The sequence below is a fragment of the Populus nigra genome, chromosome 1, assembly GCF_951802175.1.
Source record: "Populus nigra chromosome 1, ddPopNigr1.1, whole genome shotgun sequence".
Taxonomy (NCBI): Eukaryota; Viridiplantae; Streptophyta; class Magnoliopsida; order Malpighiales; family Salicaceae; genus Populus; species Populus nigra.
Genome location: NC_084852.1, coordinates 3,371,304 through 3,395,438, shown reverse-complemented (window position 1 = coordinate 3,395,438; position 24,135 = coordinate 3,371,304). Strand labels below are relative to the sequence as shown.

Here is a 24,135-nt window from a genome sequence, read left to right as displayed (position 1 = left end):
AAACAAAAAAATGTTTTTATTGTTATCATCTTCCAATGATAGAAGTATCTAAAACTCTATACGGTAATATAGAAAATTCAAGGCTTTATGGCATCTTAACATGACTTAAATTGGTTTAGTACATGCAGCAGCAATGTTTTCGCTTACCCATGAAGCCATTGGCCTGCATGCCCCAAATAAAATAAACTAAAATAAAATAATTGAAATGGGAATCTCTCTTTAGCCTGCAAATGTTGATGTCGTTAGCTTACTTCATAAGCAAACCAGATTTGAAGCAAGGAATGCCTTCTTTTTTTTTCTTTATGGGCAAATCATATTCCTTGAGTGGGATATATAAAGGGACAATCATATTGCTCGAGTTTCATCCTTGGAAGTGGCAGAGAGTGTTCTTCATTTAATTAATTGTTGTCTTCTTTTCAGCTCCTTTCGTTCTTAATTTTCCCCTACTCATCATTTTCCAAAAAAAAAAAAAAAACCTTGAGAGATCATAATTATAGTAACACTACATGCATTAAGGATTATATTTGTGGTTGCAATCGATTGATAGAGAGGTTGTGGGTGTCTAAGTGATCGTGAATCTTCCGTTCGTTCCTGTCTCTACTACAAGGTGTGTATTTCTACTCATTCTTGTGTTAATTGTTATTGTCTTTATATTATATTATTTATGTGTTCATACATGTTTGCAAGTATGATCCATGAAGAAAGAAAGTGAAATATCTAGATCTACTTAACATGTTTTCTAGCAGAAAGGAAAACTATGTAGAGGTTGACCAAAGTGATTTAGTTGACTCTATAGATACAAAGACAAAATAAATAAGTGGTAAAAATATAGTTTGTCTAAAAAAATCAAGATGATATTTTTTAAAAAAAATATTAAGACGACAACATATTGAATTGACTTGGATTTACTCAGATCAACTCAAGTTAACTAACCAAGTCTCCGACCTAAGTCATAAGACTCTAATAACCATATAGAAAATAAATAAGAAAAGAAATAGTAAGCCCAATTTCTAGTCAATTCAATATTGTAGGATGAAATAGAAAAAAAACCAATTAAAAAAGAACACAAAAAATCACCCGATTCAACCGACCAAACCCACGACCTAAGTCATAAGCGTTGAACGTTTGTGGCGTTGGGACGAATATGCATCCACTCTCGTATGATATCGAAAAATAGGGGAGACAAGGATTTCTTGTCTTTTATCAGTGTAAAGAGAGAATAGGAGTCGCTACCTAGTATTTTGGTAACTAAAAACCCTCACTGGTCTCAGAGATCGGGCTCGGGAACTGGTTGTGTAAAAGGAAGGTATTAGCACCCCAAATATGCCTTACTTAAGGTAAGCTATATTTTTTAATTTTCTGATAAATGCTAAGGTATTATTGTGTTTTTTTTAAAAAAATTTTGTATTGTAAAGGTTTTGACCTTTCAATCATTATGCCATATTCTATTGTATCATATTGTGTCTTGAGATTTTGGATCTTTTGACATTGTTAGATAGAAGGGTCACACACATAATAACATGATTCATTATGTGCGCGACAAAGTAGAATTCCTTGATTTGTTGATGACACAATCTCTACGTGTTCTGGAAGAAAATCAAAGGATATTTGTGTATGGGTCTTCAAAGTGTCAGTTGAAATAAAAAAAAATCTAATATTCGTTCCTGATCATGCTTTGGATAAGGAAACCAGAGACAATGTTGGTTCTTTGGGCTATGTAGCTTTATGAAAAGGGATTCGCAGGTCAACTTGTTATACTCTTTAGAAAGAAGCCTACATTTCCCCACAGCCTCCATTAATGAGCGTGTCAGCACTTCATAGATGGCATCTCGGCACAGGTCATTAGCTGAGTCCATTTGAAGCAGAGAATCTTATTTCCACAGGCTGTCTTTGGATTGAGGCTTGAGCGAATCTTCCTTGCCACTGTCAGATGTTGACAACTCTTAATTATGGAGGAGAATAGAATTGAGGGACCTTTATTTCAATCTAGAAGCATACAGCTTCAACGTATGAGTATGTTTTATATGATGAACTCACCCCTTCGAGGGGTGACATATGGTCGTAACTCTTGCATGATGAAATAAGAATGTTGATTCTTGCCCAAACTCTACAATTGAAATTTCTCGAGTGACGACTCTTATGTCACCCACAAGTCTTGATTTCAAGATGCTTCAGGAAAGGCGTGCTATGATGTAAAACAAAATGTAGGGAGTATTCACCTTAAAGGCAAGTTCTATTTTTTTTTAATGCTTGACAAGGGTAGGTTGGCTATTTAGTCTCTAAAAGGGTCATATACTGTCCCAATGATCGCCTTCGTGAAGGCAATATGAGGGCTTAGTAGGTAATGGGATGACATATGGACCAATCATTACCAGTTTAAGCACTCATCGAAGAGTTGGGGTTTACACAAACTTAAACCTTAACTTAAAAGTCGTAAGGTAAGCTGCTAGTCCCCCACTTAATCTAAAGTTTTCAATGTAACTCGTACAAAAACAAGAATGATGCATGAACAAACATGTACAAAATTAAAGTGTATGAGCAAATAAGAACATACATATTAACAATGACATAAACCAAATAATAAAACACAATAATCAGACAAAAACAAAGCTTAGTCCACAAGATCCCAAGTGGAGTCGTCATTCTGTCGCACGTGTGCGGCGTCGCAACGATCGTCCACCCTCAAGGTAAAATGTATGGTATAACTGGAAAATGTGGAGAGATAAGGAATTCTTGTCTATTATAAGTGGAAAATTTGAATGGGAGTCACCACCTAGTATTCTGGTAATTAGGAACCCTAGCTGGTCTTAGAGATCAAGTACGGAGACTGGTTGCGTAAAGGGAATGTATTAACACCCCAACTACGCCCTACCTAAGGTAAGCTGCATTGTTTTGTTATGTGATAAAATCTAAAGTCTTATTATGGTTTCTAATTATCGGTTTGTCTATGGTTTAAAAAAAGTCCTCCTTTGTAAGGAGATGCTTATTTTATCGGGTAAAAACCTAACTGTTCTATGTCATCCTTTTATGAATTTAGCTAGTATTGTATTCAGCTTGTCAACCTTTTCCTTTAAGGATTTATTTTCTTTATAAAGTTGATTAACCTTTTTATTTTCATCAATAACAATGCAAGTTTTATTTTCTGGAGTTTTTTTTCTTCCACAAATAAGCATGCATGATTCTTTTCAATAAACTATATTTTAAACCTAATTTTTTCAATTCATCATATAAAGATTCAAGAGAATTATGTAACTCATTATAGGTAGGGTTGGATTTATCATACAAAGATTGTACCTCATTTTCACTTTCGATAGTCATGAAGCACATATTTGCCACATGCTTTTCTTCATCATTTAAACTTGAGTAAGAATTGTCACTCCCAGTAGCTGTCATTGCCTTATTATGATGATGAATTTTCATCTTGTTTTGAAGAAGTGGACAATCTACTTTGATGTGTCTTGTCTTGTTGCATTTAAAATACCTTAGAAGTTTTTTGCTAGACTTTTTCTTATTCCCATCTTTCTTTAAATTTGAGAATCTTTCATTTTCTTGTTTATTTTTTAGAAAGCTTCAGAATTGCCTTGTAATTAAGACAATATCCTCTTTAATGTTTTCTTGATCATCATCATCATCATCATTATCCTCAATGTGGTGAACGGTTTTAAATGCCAAACTCTTTTTTGGCTTTTCCTCTTGTTCTTGTTATTCCATGGTAATCTCATGAGTCTTTGGCTTTACGAATTGTCATCACCTATGGTTCCTAAAATTTTGGTAGAGACCTAAGAATTTTGATCATAATTTCTGTATTAGTACAAGTCCTTGTAAGAGTATCAAAACAATTTGTTATGGTTTTCAATATGATAAACATGTTAGTTATGGATTCACTGGGAAGCATTTTAAACAATTCATATTAATGGGCATTTTGAACTCCTTGACTTGGTTAGTTCCTTAATGTGTTACCTCTAAAGCATGCTATATGTCTTTATCATTTTTACATGATGTTATTTTATTAAATTCACTTATACTTAATGCATAATACAAAGTGTTCATAGCTTTAGCATTCATGAATAAAAAATTCTTATTATTATCTATATATTCAATTCTAGTCTTAGTAATTTCAATACCATTTCCAATTTTAATAGGTCTATGAGGTTCATTCTCTATAGATAGCCACAAATCAAAATTTATAGATTGAAGATACATATTCATTTTAGATTTCATGTCATGACCCAAATCATGGGTCTATGACTAGTAATGCAGGAGCGGTGTGGTAAGGACACCCTACCTATGTTAAGCCTCGTAACATACATATAAAAAAACAAGTTATTTAAAAAGAAGTATCATTTCATAATCTTCCAAAATATTATATTATTCCAAACCAATAAAATCAAATGATAGCTCAAAACTTCTCATCAGTAATTAAAACAAAAACAATAATTCATAATACTCATTACATTGTCAGAATCTAAATTTTAACTAAGACAGTGTAATAGTGAAGCATCTACGATATCGAACTAAAAGGGAAGCCTTGCAAAACAAGCAAGGTATACTAACCAAAATTGAAGAAGTAGGAACATTCAACAAAATCAACATGCGAACAGAAACTAAGAACCTTACATAATATTAAAAATAAGGGGTGAGCTCAACCAACTCAGTGAGGGAATAACATTTAATATACATTCTAGATAGTAGTAGTTTACAAGTCAAATAATTTTGATAGACACATACATACTAAGTATATTATTGTAAACTAGTGGAATACATGTCAAAGATCAGATGACACTCGAAGGTGATCAGATAACACCCAAAGATAACCATTGTGGGAAGATCAGTTGCCACAGGCTAGTGTCTCTCTCACCAGCTAGTTGTACAGAATACCATGTGCACATAGACTAACACTACTCTCTATTAACAAAGAGTTACTGACAAGTCCTATAACAAGGCATAATAGATATTAACATAATTATCAAAGTAAAAGAATGTCATATCGAATATAATTTAATTCAGTAGAATGAGAATGTAACATACATATTTAAAGAATAAAGTGTCATATCGAAAAATAACATAATCATTATAAAAATATTCAAGAAATTAACTAAGTGTACTTGTCATATAATCAACATACATATTTATTTATATTACATGAATATTAAAGATTATTCCACTTACCTGAAAAACAGAAGCAAAACACAAACGAATACGAAACCGAAGACTATTGAAGATCATTAGGAGGAATGCCAATAGAACTTATAATGGATAAAAAAAACACTAAAAAACAACTCAAAGCAAAGTAACATAAAAGATTAAAAACTCGAGTAAGATCAAGGATTGATAATTTTGTTGTTATTTTGATCTTGGAGTAGATTTTTTATAATATATGTTAGGAATCCCTTGCTAATTTTGCAATTAGACAAGCTATTTAAATGTTTATAAGAAAAACTAGCCATTGGAACCCTACTAATAAGTAAAATGGTTGACCAATTCATATTGGTCAAGCCAATCAATCAACCAATTCTTATAGAATTCCTAAGTGTTCATCACTGATGAACAAGCGGTTGTCCGGTTCATGCAAAATTCCATATTCAACAATTTTAATCTAGGTGAATTTTTAGAACCATCTATCTTAAATCATCTGATATATTAATCATTTAATGCATACAGAGTTATGTGTGTGAGTTCATTTTAGTTGTACCATCAAGATATAAAGATTTACAAATTAAGAACTAAAATGAATACTTAAACTAAGTATTCACTTTGCTTCATTTTTGGACTTGTTGATTGATTTTTCATGAAATCATTCATGCTTATTAATGTGATCTTCGTATGAAACATGTTTAAAGCTTATTCTCAACCAATCACATTATTAGTCTATTGTTTTTTTTGTTATCATCAAAACATATAAAAATATGAATGTGTAACTCTAAAGGCCAATAACATCACCACCATTTAGAGTAAAAATATATCTAGACTAGGATTTGCTATCATCAATATCTAATTTAAATCTAGCATTCAAATATCTATAAACTACCAATTCATCTCCTTCATAGACCATAAAGAAATTCTTAGTTCTTTTTAACTACTTAATAATATTCTTAACTATTTTAGTGATCCTCCCTTGAATTAGATTGATATTTACTCGTTATGATCAAAATATAAGATAAATTTGATCTTGTACATAACATTTTATATATGATGGATCTTATAGTCGAAGCATAGAGAATCCTTTCCATCCTCTCTCTTAATTTATGTTTTAGGGTATATATCTTTGGAGAGACCAATCATATGTGAAATAGATAAGTATCCTCATTTAAATTCTTTCATGCTAAATGTTGAAATGTTTTAGGGTATATATCTTTGGAGAGACTAGTCCTATGTGAAATAGGTAAGTATCCTCATTTAAATTCTTTCATGCTAAATCATTTCAACATTTTGTGTGTGCGCGTGTGTGAATATTCTTTCATGCTAAATCATTTCAATATTTTGTGTGTATGTGTGTGTGTGAATTGGGATAACCAAATAACCTTTTAGATATATCTCTATAAATCTTTATTCCTAATATATAGATTATTTAACTCATGTTCTTTATAAATAAATTCTTGGTGAACCAAATCTTTACTGGTTGAAGTAAAGATATGTCATTTCTTATTAAAAATATGTCATTTATATATAACACTAAAAAAATGACTTAACTTCAACTAAAATTTTTATAAACATAACAGACATCAATATTTTTAATAAAACCATTTTTTTTAATTATCTCTTTAAAATAAATATTTCAACACCTTGGATCTTGTTTAAGTAATTTTTATAGCTTGCATACTTTTTTGTAATATGCATATCTTTATGAATATTCCTGTAGAGGGATGCAATTTTTAACATCCATTTGCTAGAATTCATAATATTAGCATGTAACTATAACTTTTGATGTATAGAGTTTTTTTTTTTATTGACAATACTGATGACAATTTATTAACAACATTGTGACAATTTAAAATTAATAACAAATTAATTTAAAGATATTACAGATGAGGGGACAAGGAATTAATTGCTCATTGGTATACTTATTCCTTGCCTTGTTGCTTTTGAAGCTGGATTCCATACAGAGCTGAAGGCCTTCTCCTTTTGTTCCTCCCGCTAATTTATTGCCTTTCGCACATATTTTCCCAAATTAAGGTAATAAAATTCCTATTCTCATTCTCTCAATGCCTATTTTACTTGTAATATCTCAATCTCATAGTCGGTATCCTTATTTCTCTGATTTTCAGACTGGTGGAAAATGGCTATCGAAAGTGTTGGTGAATCCATTGTATCTAAGATAGCAGAACTCTTGGTGGAACCAGCAATAAGGCAGTTCCGTTACATGTTCTGTTTCAACAATTTTGTTCAAGAATTCAATGAACAAAAGAAGAACCTGGCTTTGACACTAGATCGTTTGCAAAAGGTTGTTGAAGTTGCTGAAAGGAACGCTGAAGAAATTGAGAAAGATGTCAACAAATGGCTGGAGGATGCAAACAACGAAATCAAAGGTGTGAATCCTTTGGAAAATGAAACGGGAAAAAATGGCAAATGCTTTACTTGGTGTCCAAATTGGATACGACAATTCAAGTTAAGCAAGGCACTGGCAAAGAAGACGGAGACTTTGAGAAACCTTGAAGAAAATAGCAAAAAGTTTCCAACAGTGTCCCACAAAGCACCTCTTCAAGACATAGAATTTCTTCCATCAAAGGGATTCACACCCTCAGAATCATCAAAAGAAGCTTTTGAACAAATTATGAAAGCTCTCAAAGATGACAGTGTTAAAATGATCGGACTGTACGGCATGGGAGGGGTTGGTAAAACCACCCTGGTGAAAGAAGTAGGCAGGAGAGCAAAAGAGTTGCGTCTTTTTGATGAAGTTTTGATAGCCACGGTGTCCCAGAATCCAAATGTCACAGACATTCAGGATCAAATGGCAGATAGTTTAGGTCTGCGTTTTGACGAGAAAAGTAAAAAAGGGAGAGCAGATCGATTATGGCAGAGACTGCAGGGAAAGAAGATTCTTATAATTGTAGATGATGTCTGGAGAGTTATTAACCTGGAAGAGATAGGGATACCATTTGGTGATGCTCACGGGGGTTGTAAAATTCTTCTAACAACACGTCTTAAGGATATATGTTCTTATATGGAGTGCCAGCAAAAAGTATTGTTAAGTCTCTTAACTGAAAATGAAGCATGGGCTTTATTCAAAATTAATGCAGGTTTACATGATGAGGACTCTACCTTGAACACAGTGGCAAAGAAGGTTGCGAGAGAATGTAAAGGATTGCCTATAGCACTTGTGACAGTGGGAAGGGCTTTAAGAGATAAATCTGCTGTTGAGTGGGAAGTAGCGTCTAAAGAGCTCAAAAACTCTCAATTTCAGCACATGGAACAAATTGATGAAGAAAAAAATGCATATGCATGTCTTAAGTTGAGTTATGCTTATTTGAAGCACCAGAAAACCAAATTATGTTTCTTGCTATGCTGTTTATTTCCAGAAGATTACAACATTCCAATTGAGGATTTGACGAGATATGCAGTTGGCTACGGGTTACATCAAGATGCGGAGTCCATTGAAGATGCAAGGGAACGAGTTTATGTGGAGATAAAAACCCTCAAAGATTGTTGTATGCTGTTAGGAACTAAAAGTGAAGAATATGTGAAAATGCATGACTTGGTTCGTGATGTTGCTATTCAGATAGCATCATCAGAAAAATACGGATTCATGGTAAAGGCTGGCTTTGGGTTGAAGGGGTGGCCAATGAGCAATAAAAGCTTTGGAGGTTGTACAGTAGTTTCGTTAATGGGCAATAAACTAGCAGAACTTCCTGAAGAATTGGTGTGTCCACAGCTCAAAGTTCTTTTATTAGAACTGGATGATGATTTGAACGTTCCAGAGAGGTTTTTTGAAGGGATGAAAGCAATAGAAGTTTTGTCTCTACATGGAGGGTGTTTGTCATTGCAATCACTTGAACTCTCAACGAACCTTCAGTCGTTGCTGTTGAGAAGGTGTGAATGCAAGGACCTCAATTGGTTGAGAAAGCTGCAAAGACTTAAGATTCTTGTTTTCATGTGGTGCGACTCCATTGAAGAATTACCTGATGAAATTGGGGAGCTCAAGGAGTTAAGGTTGTTGGATGTTACAGGTTGTGAATTGCTAAGAAGGATTCCTGTGAATTTGATTGCAAGGTTGAAGAAGTTAGAAGAACTGTTGATCGGGGATGAGAGCTTCAAGGGATGGGATGTTGTTGGATGTGACAGCGCAGAAGGAATCAATGTAAGCCTAACAGAACTAAGTTCGCTGTCTCATTTAGCTGTATTATCATTGAAGATACCGAAGGTTGAATGCATTCCCAGAGATTTTGTTTTTCCCAGGTTGCTCAAATATGATATAGTGTTAGGGGATTGGTATTCAGAACTCGATAAAGAATGCCCAACCTCGACAAGATTATATTTGGGTGATATAAGCGCCACATCCTTGAATGCAAAGACATTTGAGCAGTTGTTTCCTACCGTGTCTCATATTTTTTTTTGGAGAGTGGAGGGTTTAAGAAATATAGTATTGTCCTCTGGTCAGATGACCACCCATGGCCATGGGTCGCAAAAGGACTTCTTACAAAGATTAGAATATGTCAAAGTGAAAGAATGTGGGGATATTCGCACTCTGTTTCCAGCAAAATGGCGGCAAGCTTTGAAAAATCTAAGGAGAGTGAAAACTTATGACTGCAAATCATTGGAAGAGGTATTTGAATTTGATGAGGCTGAAGAAGGAACTAACAAGGAGAAGGAGCTGCCGCTACTGTCATCTTTAACAACGTTACGGTTGTCAGATTTACCTGAGCTCAAATGTATATGGAAGGGGCCCACTAGACATGTCAGCCTCCAAAATCTTTTTTATCTGGAGTTGCTGTCTCTTAACAAACTGACATTTATCTTCACACCGTCCCTCGCTCGAAGTCTTATTCATCTGGAAACACTACAGGTGAAACAATGCTATGAATTGAAGCGTCTTATCAGAGAACAGGATGGTGGTGACAGGGAAATAATTCCAGAGTCTCTTCGCTTCCCAGAATTACAAACTCTCTCTATAGGTGAATGTGATAAACTGGAACATGTCTTCCCTGTCTCCGTGTGTCCAAGTCTTCTGAACCTGGAACATATGATGATTTCTTTTGCTTATAATTTAAAGCAAATATTTTACAGTGGAGAAGGAGATGCAATCACTAGAGATGGAATCATCAACTTCCCTCAGCTAACAAAATTGTCTCTTTCAAGTTGCAGCGTTTTTGGTCCAAAGAGTTTTACTGCCCAATTGCCTTCTTTGCAAGTGTTAACAATTCAAGGCTACGAAGAATCGGATAATTCGTTGGCACAACTACAAGTACGTCCTTTATATTTCTCCCCTGATTTTTTCCTTTTAAATTTAAATTGTGATAATTTCTTATTTCTTCCTTTAGATTTCTAAGACTAAAGTAATGGATAAATGCTAGCAAATCCTTTAGCCATCCATTGAATTTAAAAGGAGTGAAATTGAGGCTCTTTCGCCAATTAATGGAAAGTATTTGGACAGGACGATGAAGCTTCATATGAGAATATTGAGTTTTTTGTTTCACTGCTGCAACTTATGACAGATGGTTCAAAAAATTAATAAAAAATGGTTTTTTTTATCCAATTTTCTAAACAATTAGAGTCAAGAAGTAAAAATTGAAACTTTCTCATTAAAAATACTTCAAAAGCAACAAATTTGTATTGAGTTTGAAAAACATATATTTTTATATTTTTTCATGTTTTTTCTTTACAATTTTTTCACCTTTTCATATGAAAAAATAATAATTATAAATGATCAACAATAAAGCATTTTTATTTTATATACACATACAAGAAGTTTTACTAATATGTAAGATTAAAATTATTTTCTTTTATATTTTTATTTTTGGTTAATGTCATAATTTTTTCTTATTATAAATCAATTATAAAAAAAACTATTTTTTGAGTTAATAAGTATAATTTTTTCTTGATTTCATTTAATTTAACTAATTTAAAATAATAGTCCCAAAGTGCATAAAAATTAACGGGAATTATATCTAACAAATTGTACCTTAATTTCTTTTGATGCAGGGGTTAACAAGTTTGGAAAAATTATATTTGTACTTTGTGTATGAACCTAACATGAGCTGTATATGGAAAGGTCTCCCGCTGAGCAATTTGACTATTTTGGTGGTGAGGAACTGTAAGAGACTGCGATATGTATTTACAGACATCATGATTGCTAGTATAGTTCAACTGAAAGTTCTAAAGATATCAACTTGTAAGGATTTGGAGCAAATAATTGCTAAGAATAATGATGATGAAAAGAATCAAATATTGTCAGGAAGTGATCTCCAATCTTTATGCTTCCCCAATTTGTGTCGACTTGAAATCAGAAGATGCAACAAATTGAAGAGTCTCTTCCTAGTAGCCATGACTTCAGGTCTCCCAAAGCTCCAAATACTTAAAGTAAGTGAATCCTCTCAACTAGTGGGTGTATTTGGGCAGGATGATCATGCTTCACCTGTTAATGTTGAGAAGAAGATGGTGCTCCCTTATCTGCAAAAGTTGTCTCTAAAAGAATTACCAAGCATTGTCTGCTTCAGTCTTGGGTGTCATGATTTCTTATTCCCTCGTTTGGAGAAGTTGGAGGTGTATGAATGTCCAAAGCTGACCACAAAATTTGCTATTGGAACAAATGGTTCAATGAGTGCTCAATCAGAGGTGCTGCTTATTTGACTTGGTTTCTTGCCTCTCTTTTAGTGTTTTTTGTTTCTCTCAATAATAAGACTTACAAGTTAGAATGTGTATGCCATGCTTGAATCGGTTTTGCAGGTATCTCAAGTAGCTGAGGATCCAAGAACTGGTTTCTTCGTGCCAACCACCACTTGTAGAATGTGGACCCGAAATAATGAGTGGGGAGAGGAAGAGGAATGGGAAGAGGAAGATGAAGATGAAGATGAAGATGAAGATGAAGATGCAGAGGAATGGGAGGTGGAAGATGAAGATGAAGATGAAGAGGCAGAGGAATGGGAGGTGGAAGAGGAAGATGAAGATGAAGATGAAGAGGAAGAGGAAGAGGAAGAAGACGAGGATGGAGGTGGTCATGATGATTAAGTCAGATGATAAGCCTGGCATTGGAATTTGAAAAACAAGCTAATAATTAATTCTTGAAGGTAATATGGCTGCAATTATTTATCTTCTCTCCTTTTCCTTCAACTTTAAATGGTTGAATTAAATCATCATATGCAATATGCCTTGATGGTCGTTGTTCTTCATGTTTGCATCAGGTTGGTTGGTTACCTATTACATGATCACCTCGACATTTGGTGATTTCACGGAGATTGATGTCTTTGAGCTGTGGTGCTGCGAATGTTTTTTATTTTGAGGAAGTGATTTCCACTGTTTTATTGACAATATGGCTTTGTATTGTGATTTTATAGAACTCCCAAAAGAACAATATTGACTTATCTATGTGTTTGCCGTGTGAACCTTCAAGAAATAATGGCTTTGTGTGTGCTTGTTGTTTAATGTGTGGATTTTCTTTCTCCTTCCTTCTCAAACTAATGGCTTTACGACTTGTGTACTTGCCTCATCACCATGCTTTCTCTGTGATTTTGATGTTCTGTTTCTATTACAATTCTTTATGTGGTTTTGAAATAGGCCTAGTAATGATGCTTAAGATCTGGAATAAATGTTATTGCTTAAGATTTTTATTTTTCTTATATTAGTATACCAACTTTTTTTATTATTATATCAATTAAATACCTTCTTTCTTGTTTTCTTTGATGGTGTGATTTTGATCAAATGGAATTGAGTTTGGTTTTTCTCTACAATAAATAATTGTTTTGATAAATAAATAATTATTTCTCCATCAAGTTTTGACCCCACTACCAAGATGATTCACTGTAGAGACAAATTTGGTCCATCTTTTGGATTCTAATTCCACAGCTTTGGTTTGATTTATTTTTTGTCATTCTTCGAATATCTTCGTTTCTAAATAGATTTTTCTTGGATATGCCGCGGTTGATATTGTATTCCAAATAAAAATTGGATAAAATTTGATTTTTTTATATTTATTAATTTTTTTATATATCAATATTAAAAATTGGATAAAATATTATTTTAATATATTTTTAAATAAAAATATTTTAAAAAATAATAGTTATCCAACTTTAAATACCAGATGAGGTAACACTCCTTTTGACTCGGCTAGTCTACTCTTATATGGGTATATTTTATTGCTGCATCATTGATATAGTGATGTTTAAAATAAAAGTTTTTGATATAGTGATGTTTAAAATAATTTTATGTTTAACTAGATTTTAATAACATTGATTGTATCCACAATTGAAGAAGTCAAAAATAATTTTGATATAGTTTTTTTCTTCTCTCTCTCTCCTCTGTTTTTCATTCTTTCTTGCTTCTTTTTCTTTTTTTTCTTCTTTCGGTTTTTTCCCTCTATTCTGCTCTCTCTCTTCTCCTTTGTTCTTTGCTCTCGTTCTGTTTTTTTTTTTTTCCTTTACTTTTTCTGCTGCCCCCCCTATTTTTATAGGCAAAAACAGGGGAGGGATATGGATGGGGCGGCCACTGTGCTGCCGCCCCTCCACCGCCCTTACAACACGTGAAAAGTGTGGGTTGTCGATGTCTTTTTAAAAAGGAGTCGGCGTCTTTTTGAGAGGGGAATTCGGTGAGAACAAAAGAAGAAAAATCTTCTTCTTCCCCTGCCTCGCGCGTCCAGGGGAAGAAGAAGACCCACAGTGCCATCAAAACGGCACCGTTTCGGGCTTCCTTTGTTTTTTTTTTAAAAATGAACAGTGTTTGAAATGACGTCGTTTCAGACAAAACATGCTGTTTCATTTAAAAAAAAAGGCGGTAAAAATGTGTCAAAGTTCACATTGATTCTCAATTTGTGATTTGTTCAATTGAGTCCTTAATTGCAATTTTGATTTAAAAATCAATGCAATTGCATCCTTGCCAAAAATCAAACAGTGGCCTTGAAGTTGGCCGCCTTTTTCACTTTGGTCCTTGATCTTGAATTTATGCAATTTGACCCTCAATTAAGCAATAAACCTCTAATTTCTTCAATTTGGCCCCTAATTCAATTTAATTATAGCCCCTCTATTTATGCGCCTTTTCCAGTTTGGTCCTTGGTTTTGGATTTCTTCAATTAAGTCCCTAATTGGCCATCAAACTTCAATATTTATGCAATTAAGCCCCTGATTTGACCAAATTAACTTTAAAAAATTATAGTTTGACCCCAGAACTTTAATTTCTTCCAATTAAAGCTCAAATTAACTCCAAAATCAATTTTTATTGCAATAAAACCCTCCATAAATTCAATTAAATCTTCAATAAAATTTAATTGAGTCCATAAACATCTGATTTTAGACTTTTCTTTCTCAAATTGAATTTTCTTTGTTAATAAGGCTCTCATTAGTCAACAAAATACTGTTAAATTTTAATCTTTGTATTTTTGAACCTCCTCAACCAATTTTTAACCATTTTCTGAGTGTTCTGGCATCCTCTTTTCACTGCTATTATTTTTTTATAATATACTTTTTATTTTTTTGTATTTTTTCCTTTTTTGTGCGAGGACCCAAAAATGGGTTACAACACAATTTATTCAAAAATATTGATTCAATTAAAAAAATACGTATGAAATGCAAACTTGTCCTTCAAGGGGTGACAACCTAGTAGGAAGATCCTAATTGTTGAGTGCATCAAGGGGTTAGTCATTATCTAGTTTCAAATGGTTTCTCACATGCTCAGTGATCGTCCTTGAAAGGTTGATATGAGACTTACAAGTAGTGTGAAGATAAAAGCTTTGAGTAATATCAGTTTGGCATATCAACCACTTCCAAGTAAACAATCAAGCGAGAGTTGGATGGTTTCACGAGTCTTACCCAAGCTAAAGTCGTTGGGGAGCCGCTACTTTCCCACTTATCCTAGATTGTAAAGTGTGTGCTCTCAAAGTGATGCATGACAACATAAACAAGGATGCATGCTAAAGCATTAAATGCAGGAAAAATAAGCAAACAAACAAAACAAACAAAATAGCAATAATAAGACATAAAGCAAAGATTAGTCCTAAAATTCCCTAGTGGAGTCGTCATTCTGTCAAACCTAACATCGCGGCGGCCTTAAAAAATAACATTGGAAAAGAACAGATTTCTGGCATCTTGTTCTTTGATAGAAAATGGTCTTGTTTAAGGAGTCATCACTTAGTTTTATGGTTATTAGGAATCCTAACTGGTTAACAGAGATTCTATGGTTCAGAACTGGTTACGTAAAAAGGAAGATATTATCACTCCTTAAACGTTCTGCCTAAGGCCGATTACATTGCTGATTTTGTCTTAAATTGCTAAATGTTTATTAATTTTTGCTATGATGATTTGCTTATAATATTCCTTACTTTGGTGCTAGTGAATATTCAACTACAAATACTTCTAACTCTGGCTTTGGTAAATATTATATAGTTATAAAACAAAATAAATTTAAATCTATATTTTTATTCTTGACTCTAGCGTAAGTTAATGAAAAAAAAAATATTTTTATGCATACACATATTTTTTATTTTTTTATGTAACTAAATAAAATAAAATAAAATAAATTTATATCAGTATTTTTATTCCTGACTCTGGAATCAATGAATAAACCAATAAATCTATATTATTATTTTTATTTATGCATGCACATATTTTTTATTTTTTTATTTTTTTTATTTTTTGGGGTTGGGCCCAGCTCAGGCGATTGGGTTGGGCTAGACCCAGCCAACCTGGCTTGGTCATTGGCCCAAAGTGTTTTTTCTTTTCTCCTTTCTCATACTCAATTTTCGTGTTGGAATTAAAAAATCAAATCAGTCCCTAAAGTTTGTACTACTTATGATTTCATCCATGTTCTCTTTATTATAATTTGTCAGTTTAGTCGTTCATTTTCCTGTAGTTTCTTAGATACCAAACACGTTTTTATGTGTTGAATAAATAATTAACCACCAATTAAAGCAGAAGGAACATTTGTGTTTGAATCATGAGAAAATTGAGTAGGAAAATAAAGGGAAATTTTTGCATTTTATGAAGTTTATTATTCTTAGTTATGATGATTTATTGTTTTGGAGGTCCCTAAAAGTAGAATAATGGTCCCCAAATACAATGTTTTCCTCCAATCAAACAGTGCCTTTTTTTAAACTGCTCAATTATTAATCGCTTGGTGTCTACTTGTCCATTCCATTGACCTCTTACAACCACATGATGTGCTTGTAATTGTGCTCAATTAAAGCTCGATCTTCAAAAGCTCAATCTTCGAATCTTCTTCTAAAATCTTTAATTTTGCTCTGATATTTATGAAAATGTAATTCATTATTAAACCCTAAAAACTTCTATAACTCCATTCTCAATCCCAAAATTTTGACTTGATTTTGTCATAAGTTTTGATTTAAATCAAAAGTTAATTCTAGTCAAAACTCGTACCAAATATAATTTAAATTTTGACTTAAATCAAGATTTGTTATAAAATTGAGTCAAAGCTTTACTTTAATAAAAAAATAAAATTTTAAAATTTTAACTTATGATATAATTTTTTCTTGAGTAAAAAGTAAAAAAAAAAACAACTTAAATTAATTTACAAAACTGAACCATATACAATCAAAATTTGGACTTAAATCGAAAGTTTGTTATTTCACAGTTAATAATCGAAAGTTACTTTAAATTATGACTTGAAGTCAGAAGTTACTTTTCATGAATGATGCCTAGAGGAGGGGAAATGATGCAATCTGAGTCATTGTGGATCGACTAACTAAGTCTGTCACGACCCGAATCCCAGGTCCATGACCGGCAACGCAGGAGCGGTGTCGAAAGGACACCCCACCTACGCTAAGCCTCAAAACAGACATATCAAAAAAACAATTTATTCAAAAATACGCCACATTTCATAATCTTCAGAAATATTATATTATTCAAAACTGATGAAACCAAAAGATAGTTTAAAACTCTTCATAAGTAATTAAGATAAAAACAATAATCCATAATACTCATTACATTGTCAAAATCCAAACTTATTTAAAACAAGGTAATAGTGGAGCGTTTAAGACATAGAATCAAAACTAAAAGGAAAGTCTCGCAAAACAAGCAAGGCATACCGACCAAAACTGAAGAAGCAAGAACACTCTACAAGTCCAACTGCTATCAGAAACTAAGAACCAGAAATAATATTAAGAATGAGGGGTGAGTTCAACCAACTCAGTGAGGGAATAATATTTAATATATATTTTAGATATTTATAATATTAATAGTTTGCAAGATGATTTATCTTGATATACATATACATATACATACTAAACATATTATCATAACGTAGTGGAATACATGTCAGAGATCAGATGACACCCGAAGGTGACCAAATGACACCCATAGGTGACCAGATGACACCCGAAGGTGACCACTGTGGGATGATCAGTCGCCACAGGCTGATGCCTCTCTCACCAGCTAGGTATACAGAATACTATGTGCACATAGGCTAACTACTCTCTGTTAGCATGGAGTTACTGACAAGTCCCATATCAAGGCATAATAGATATTCACAGAATCATCAAAGAAACGTATATCATATCAAATAGAATTTAGTTTAACAGATTGCGAGTGCAAATTCAAGAATAAATGAGTACTCGGAAAATAAGGCAAAATATATAAATATTCAAGAAATTAACTACTACTCATTGTATAATCAACATACATATTTATTTATAATATATGCATATTGAAGATTATCCCACTCACCCGGAAAATATAAAACTAAAAAGAATATCAGATGAAAGACCCGAAAAACCTATTGAGGATCGTTAGGAGAACCTACAATAAATATAGAAAATATACTCAAAAGCAACTCAAAGCAACACAAATAAAAGATTCCAATGCATAAAAGAAAACCAGGTTTAGTCTCCTAGGTTTAGGGACTAAAACAACAATTATCCAAAACAGGGACCAAAATGTAATTTTACCAAAACTGGACCAAACTGTAATTTCCATAACCATACTGAAATTTCACCCATAAACCATCCTTAATTCTGTCTAGAATGAACCAGGGACCGAACTGTAATTTTTATAAAGTTTAGGGACTAAAATGTAAATTCCCAAAATTGAGGGACCAAACTGAAAATATTCCAAATCAATTATCAACTGAGATTCATCATCCTAAACCTCATAATAACACTTTCCAGAATCTCAAAATACATTTAGGGGTCGAATTGTAATTTTTCCAAAGTTTAGGGACTAAACTAAAATTTTCATAAATCAAGGACCAAAATAAAATTTGGTCATCTTCAACCTCAAGACCATTCTGTCCAGATTTTCCAGCAAGGTAAAAAATGAATTTCTTAACCCATAAAAATTAATTTAAACAAATCAACTCACAAATCCTTATTTCTAACAACATACTAATTAATCACCTAACATTAAACCCTTAATAATCATAAATCAATCTTAACAACATAAACTTCTAATCCTTATAAACCCTAATCTCTCTCTCTCTCTCTCTCTTTTTAATCCTTCCATAAACAAATCATATTTAAAAGTAACATGAGAGAGAATCACTTACTTGCTACTTCCACTTTTCTTAAACCCAAAACTCAAGATCAAAAACTGAAATCCTTGGTTTGATGAGGAGAGGGTCACGACAGCTACAGGAATTAGAAGAGAGGAAATAAATTCTCTTGCAACTCTTCCTTAAATACCTAGGTTAACTTAAGTTGGGTTTGGGCTGGCTTGGGCTTGGGTTTGGGCCAAAAGTCTGGGTCTTACAAAGTCTGCCCTTTTCCTACCAGTAAAGATGACAGATCCAGTTGACAAGTTGGCTAAGATTTATGTGAACGAAGTTGTAAGGTTTCATGGAGTCCCAACATCAATTGTTTCAGACCGAGACCCAAGATTTACTTCACGTCTCTGGCCGAGCATACAACATGCCTTGGGAACAAATTTGAGTATCAGTACTGCCTTTCATCCGCAGACTGATGGCCAATCTGAGAGAGTTATTCATATCTTAGAAGATTTACTAAGGGCATATGCTTTGGAATTTGGTGGAAACTGGGAGGAGCACCTGTCACTAGTAGAATTCATGTATAACAATAGTTATTAGACAACAACTGGAATGGCCCCATTTGAAGCTCTTTATGGCAGAAAGTGTAGGACACCCTGTGTTGGGAAGAAGTTGGGGACAAAAAGTTGTATAGGGCAGAATTAGTACAAATCACTACTGAAAAAGTGAGGATTATTAAGGATCGAATAAAGGCGGCTCAGGATAAACAGAAGAAGAATGCAAATATTCAAAGAAGACCACTTGAATTTTGTCTTGGAGATAAAGTATTTTTGAAGGTAGCTCCATGGAAGCACATGCTGAGATTCATCATGAAGGGAAAGTTAGCCCCAAGGTTCATTGGACCATTTGAAATCCAAAAACATATGGGACCTGTAGCATATGAAATAAACTTGCCCTCATAGTTGGCCAAGGTTCACAATGTATTCCATGTTTCTTTGCTGCGAAAAGCCGATGTAAACCCTTCGAGAGTGTTACCTCAAGTGCCAGTGGAGGTAAAAGAAGACTTAACACTTGAGGTAAGACCAATAAAGATACTCGATTGGGGCGAGAAAGAACTTCGTAATAAGAAAGTTCCCATCATTAGAGTCATATGGTGAAGCTCACAAATCGAGGAAGAAACATGGGAGAGAGAATCAGAAATGAGACGAAAATTCCTCGACTTGTTTATAAATTCAGGTACATCACTCAAATTTTGAGGAGAAAATTTCTATTAGGAGGGGAGAATGTAAACCCCAAGAAAAATAAATAAATAAAAGTGAATAAATTCATGCATATGGTTAAATAAAAAACAGGAATTCACAAAATTTTGAATATGAATTTCCAGGTGAAATAATTCGAGATATTATAATGAACCCAGTACTGTTAAGGGTTGGATTTAATTGAAGAGAAAAAAAATACACTTAAAGGAAAAGGGGGGCCTAAATGCAAATAAGAAAAAATATAGAGTATAAATACTCTCTCCTCACCAAAACAAAATCTGTAGGAACCATAAGGAGAGAAGATAGAGAGTTTTATACCCATTCTTGAGAAATCAAGAGAGAAACACTAACATTTCAAGAACCCATCCAAGATTTAGAGCTTATAGATGGGATAAACACTTGAGAGCGAAGGATTACCAAGAAATTGAACAAGAAGAAAAGAAAGGAGGGAGTTGAAAATCTTTAACTGGTTGAAGATCAAGATCTTATTTTGTAGCAGGTAAGGTATTCTAAACATGAGCTTAAAAAAAATTCATTTTTAAATTCAATAAAAAAATTGATGCCTTGATATTGAATCATAGGTTGGGGTTCTTAGACATAAATTGAGGAAAAAGTACATATTGTTGAGATTAAGTTAATTTATATGTGTGGTATGTAGTTTATGAAAGTATTGTGTGAAGGGGAGGGGGAGATAAATCTGGACAGACTTGTCTCCTGACTTTCGGTGAGATTTTGGATAGGAGGATGAGGGAATTAGGATTAGATTCCTCATAGAAATTATAGATTTGAATGTTAGCTAACTAAGAAAACTAGTCTTGCTCAATTTGAAGATGTAGAACTCCAGTTATGGGTTACCAACCGAAACTGAGTCGTGATTGATTATGTAGGGCAGTAGGACTGATTAGTTGATGAGCAATTTTGACTATGTTGGAGGCAGAACTGGGTTCTCCTTCCTCAGAGAACTGGTAGCCTTGTGTCTTAGCTTTCTAACGAGATCAATCTCACTTAAAATGGAGTTTTAGAACTTTAGATATAGTTAAAAATCTGATGAGTGTTCAGACAGTAAAAATTCAAAGTCAGACAGTAACAGTTGGAAATTGAACAGTAACAATTCAAAGTCAGACAGTAACTGTTGTAACCCATTTTTGGGTCCCCTACAAAATATATATATATATAAAAATATATATATAGCCAAAGGAGGTTAAGAAAAAATAACAGGAGGCAGAAGCGCTCAGAAAATGGTCGGAAAATTGGTCAATAAGGTTAAAAATACAAAGTTGGGATTTTTTACAGTATATTCTTGGAGAAAGAGAGCCCTGTTGAGAAGGAAAATTTGGATATTTGAGGAGAAAAACCCAAATTTGGATGTTTATGGATTTAATTGGATTTTTAAATGATTTTATAAGGGATTTGATTGCAAGAAAAATTGATTTTTAAGTCAATTTGGGCTTTAATTAGAAGAAATTTAAGTTCTGGGGCCAAAATATATTTTTTAGGAATTTATTAAGTCAAATCAGGGGCTTAATTGCATAAATATTGAAGTTTAAGGGCCAATTAGGGACTTAATTGAAGAAATCCAAGACCAGGGACCAAAATTGAAGAGGCGCGCAAGTAGGGGGGCTGGAATTAATTGAATCAGGGGCCTAATTGAAGAAATTGGAAGTTTATTGATCAATTAAGGGCTCAATTGCAGAAATCAAAGGCCAAGGACCAAAGTGAAAAAGGCGGCCAAATATAGGGACGAGGTTCGAATTCGGCAGGGATGCAATTGAAGGGACAAAAGATGATTGAGGGCTGCTTTGCAAATTGACGCGTTTTGGCGTCTTGCAGGACTTAAATGAAACGGCGCGTTTTGCCTAAAACGACACCGTTTCATGTATATATATATATATATATATATATATAAAAAAAAAAAGAAGACGGAACGGTGTCGTTTTGAACGACACTGTTCCTCTTTCTTCCTCCCCTGGACATGCAGCACGGGGGGAAGAAAAACATGGTTTCCTTTGTTATTTCTTCTTTATAAAAAAACACATTTCCTCTCTCTCTAGACCACACACCTCACCGACCCGAAGCCCCACTCCCTGGACCACCGACCGAAGCTATTGGCCGACCGGCCGTTCACACTGTCGAAAGCAAGGGAACGGCGCATGGCTATCGCGGGTGGTGGCCGACCAGCCGCCGCGAAACCCGCTCCCCATGGCGCACTAATGAAGGGCCCAACGCCCTTTCGCTCCTATAAATATAGAGCAAAAACGTAGAAACAGTGGGGAGAGTAAAAACGAAAAAAACAGAGGGGGAAAAGGAGAAGACCGAAAGAGAAAAGGGAGAGGGGAAAACGAAGGAAAGAAGAGGAAAAAAGAGAGACCCGAAAGGAGAGGGAAAGTGACCCGAAAGGAGGGAGGAGCCGAGAGAGGGAATACCCGAAGAAAAGGAGAGGAGAGGACGAAGGAGGAGACCGGGAGAGAGGACCGAGAGAGGCGAGAAAACAAAAAAAAAAACAAAAAAAAAAGAAAATAGACCGAGAGAAGAGAGTGAAGGGAAGAAAGAAAAAGACCGAAACATTGGAAGAGGAAGGAAAAGTTGAAAACTGGAGTGAAACCAAACCGGAGGGTCACCGGAAACACTGTAAAACAGAGCACTGCCACTGCCGCTTGGAGCCGCCGTCCGTGAGCCAAGACGCCGCCACCAGCCTCCGCCACAGCCCCGCCAGAAACGCAGCAAGCCACCGCCTCCGCGCCAGGTAACCCTTCGGCCTCCCCTTTTTCCGGCGTTTAATTTCTTTTTTTCTTCTCTGCATGCAGAACGTATAACGTTCTGCATGCAGGGGTGGCGGGGGGAAATAATTCCCCCCCCCCCCCCGCCTGTTTTGGTCTGGGCCAGGCGGATCCTGGCCCAGTCCTGTATTCTGGGCCGGGTCTGGCCCAGAAGAGAATAATAGTACTTGGGCCGGAATCGGCCCAATCCATTTTGGGCCGAGATCGGCCCAACACCTTTGGGGCTGAGTCTGGCCCAGCCCAATTGGTTGGGCCGGACCAGCCCAGCCCATTTAATATTATATATTATATATATTATTTTGTTTTTTTGTTTTATTTATATATATATATATATATATGAAAAAAATTTTAAGAAAATTCTGAAAAACTTATTTAAAAAAAATATGTGATTTTCCGTAATTTTATTATTATTTTTTATTAATATCGGTTGGTATTTTTATACTGTAAAGATACAAATCCGGTATTAAAATACCCGGTTTTCATCAAAACATCAAACATTTTCAAAATAAAAAATGTCTTTTGCCTTCAAAATTTTTCTAAATATCTTTAAGAATATTGTTGATTTTTCTGAATATTTTTATCAAAGTGGATTAATATTTGGTTGTATTTTTATACTGTAAAGATACAAATCCGGTATTAAAATACCCGATTTTCGTCAAGACATAAAAAATAAAATAATTTTAAAATGTTTTGTTTTCATGCATACGGCCTAGTCTCTCCAATATATATATATATAAATATTATAACATCATATTTTCATACAACAAAGAAAGATTCAAAAAACAATATATGTATTAACATGCATTTTGGCTTTTATAACCGGTTTATTTAAGCCATGAGAACTAGGCCAATATTTCAAAAATTCTAAAAAAATCTTTTTTTTCTTCTTTTAGTATATGGGATTACGAATTTATACGTAAAACGTATTCCTGTTTAAATATGTTTTTTTTGCATAGACGTTAGAACGGTTAGGTTTTACCCGATAAGATAAGGATCTCCTTATTGAGGAGGACTTTTCTTGAACCATAGACGGACCAACAACTAGGAAACACAACGAGACCTTAAATTTTATCAGACAAATAAACAATGCAGCTTACCTTAGGTAGGGCGTATTTGGGGTGCTAATACCTTCCCTTTACGCAACCAGTCCCCGTACCCAATCTTTGAGACCAGTTAGGGTTCCTAGTAACCAAAATACTAGGTGGCGACTCCCATTCCATTTTCTACCAACAAAAGACAATATTTTTTGTCTCCCCACACTTGCCAAATAGATACCACACATTTCCTAGATTTAAAAATGGAATATTTCGCCGCGACGCCGCGGACCCCGCGACAGAATGGCGACTCCATTGGGGACCTTGTGGACTAAGCTTTGTTTTTGTCTGATTTATTTGTGTTTTCATGTGTTTATTGTTAATTTGCCTTTCCTTTTGTTATCTGCTTATATGCTTTAAATATTTTTACGCAATATTGTTCATGCATTTGTATAGAACTGTCACATGCATCACATACTTTAATTTTGAGAA

General features: G+C 34.1%; 1 protein-coding gene across 1 annotated transcript; it reads left to right on the top strand.

Moving 5' to 3' along the window:
- The first annotated feature begins 6,982 nt into the window (after positions 1 to 6,982).
- On the top strand, positions 6,983 to 12,576 carry LOC133671072 (probable disease resistance protein At4g27220). Its single transcript, XM_062091700.1, has 5 exons — positions 6,983 to 7,173; positions 7,266 to 10,399; positions 11,137 to 11,769; positions 11,881 to 12,221; positions 12,336 to 12,576. Exons 2-4 carry the CDS (start codon positions 7,277 to 7,279, stop codon positions 12,160 to 12,162), a joined length of 4,038 nt encoding a protein of 1,345 aa, XP_061947684.1. The 5' UTR covers positions 6,983 to 7,173; positions 7,266 to 7,276; the 3' UTR covers positions 12,163 to 12,221; positions 12,336 to 12,576.
- The last annotated feature ends 11,559 nt before the right edge of the window (positions 12,577 to 24,135 follow it).

Excerpts from the sequence above, each read along its gene's own strand:
- LOC133671072 (XM_062091700.1), top strand. The coding sequence starts at position 7,277 with ATGGCTATCGAAAGTGTTGGTGAATCCATTGTATCTAAGATAGCAGAA. Across the intron at positions 10,400-11,136 it reads ATTCGTTGGCACAACTACAA|GGGTTAACAAGTTTGGAAAA; the intron begins GTACGTCCTTTA and ends CTTTTGATGCAG. Across the intron at positions 11,770-11,880 it reads CAATGAGTGCTCAATCAGAG|GTATCTCAAGTAGCTGAGGA; the intron begins GTGCTGCTTATT and ends TCGGTTTTGCAG.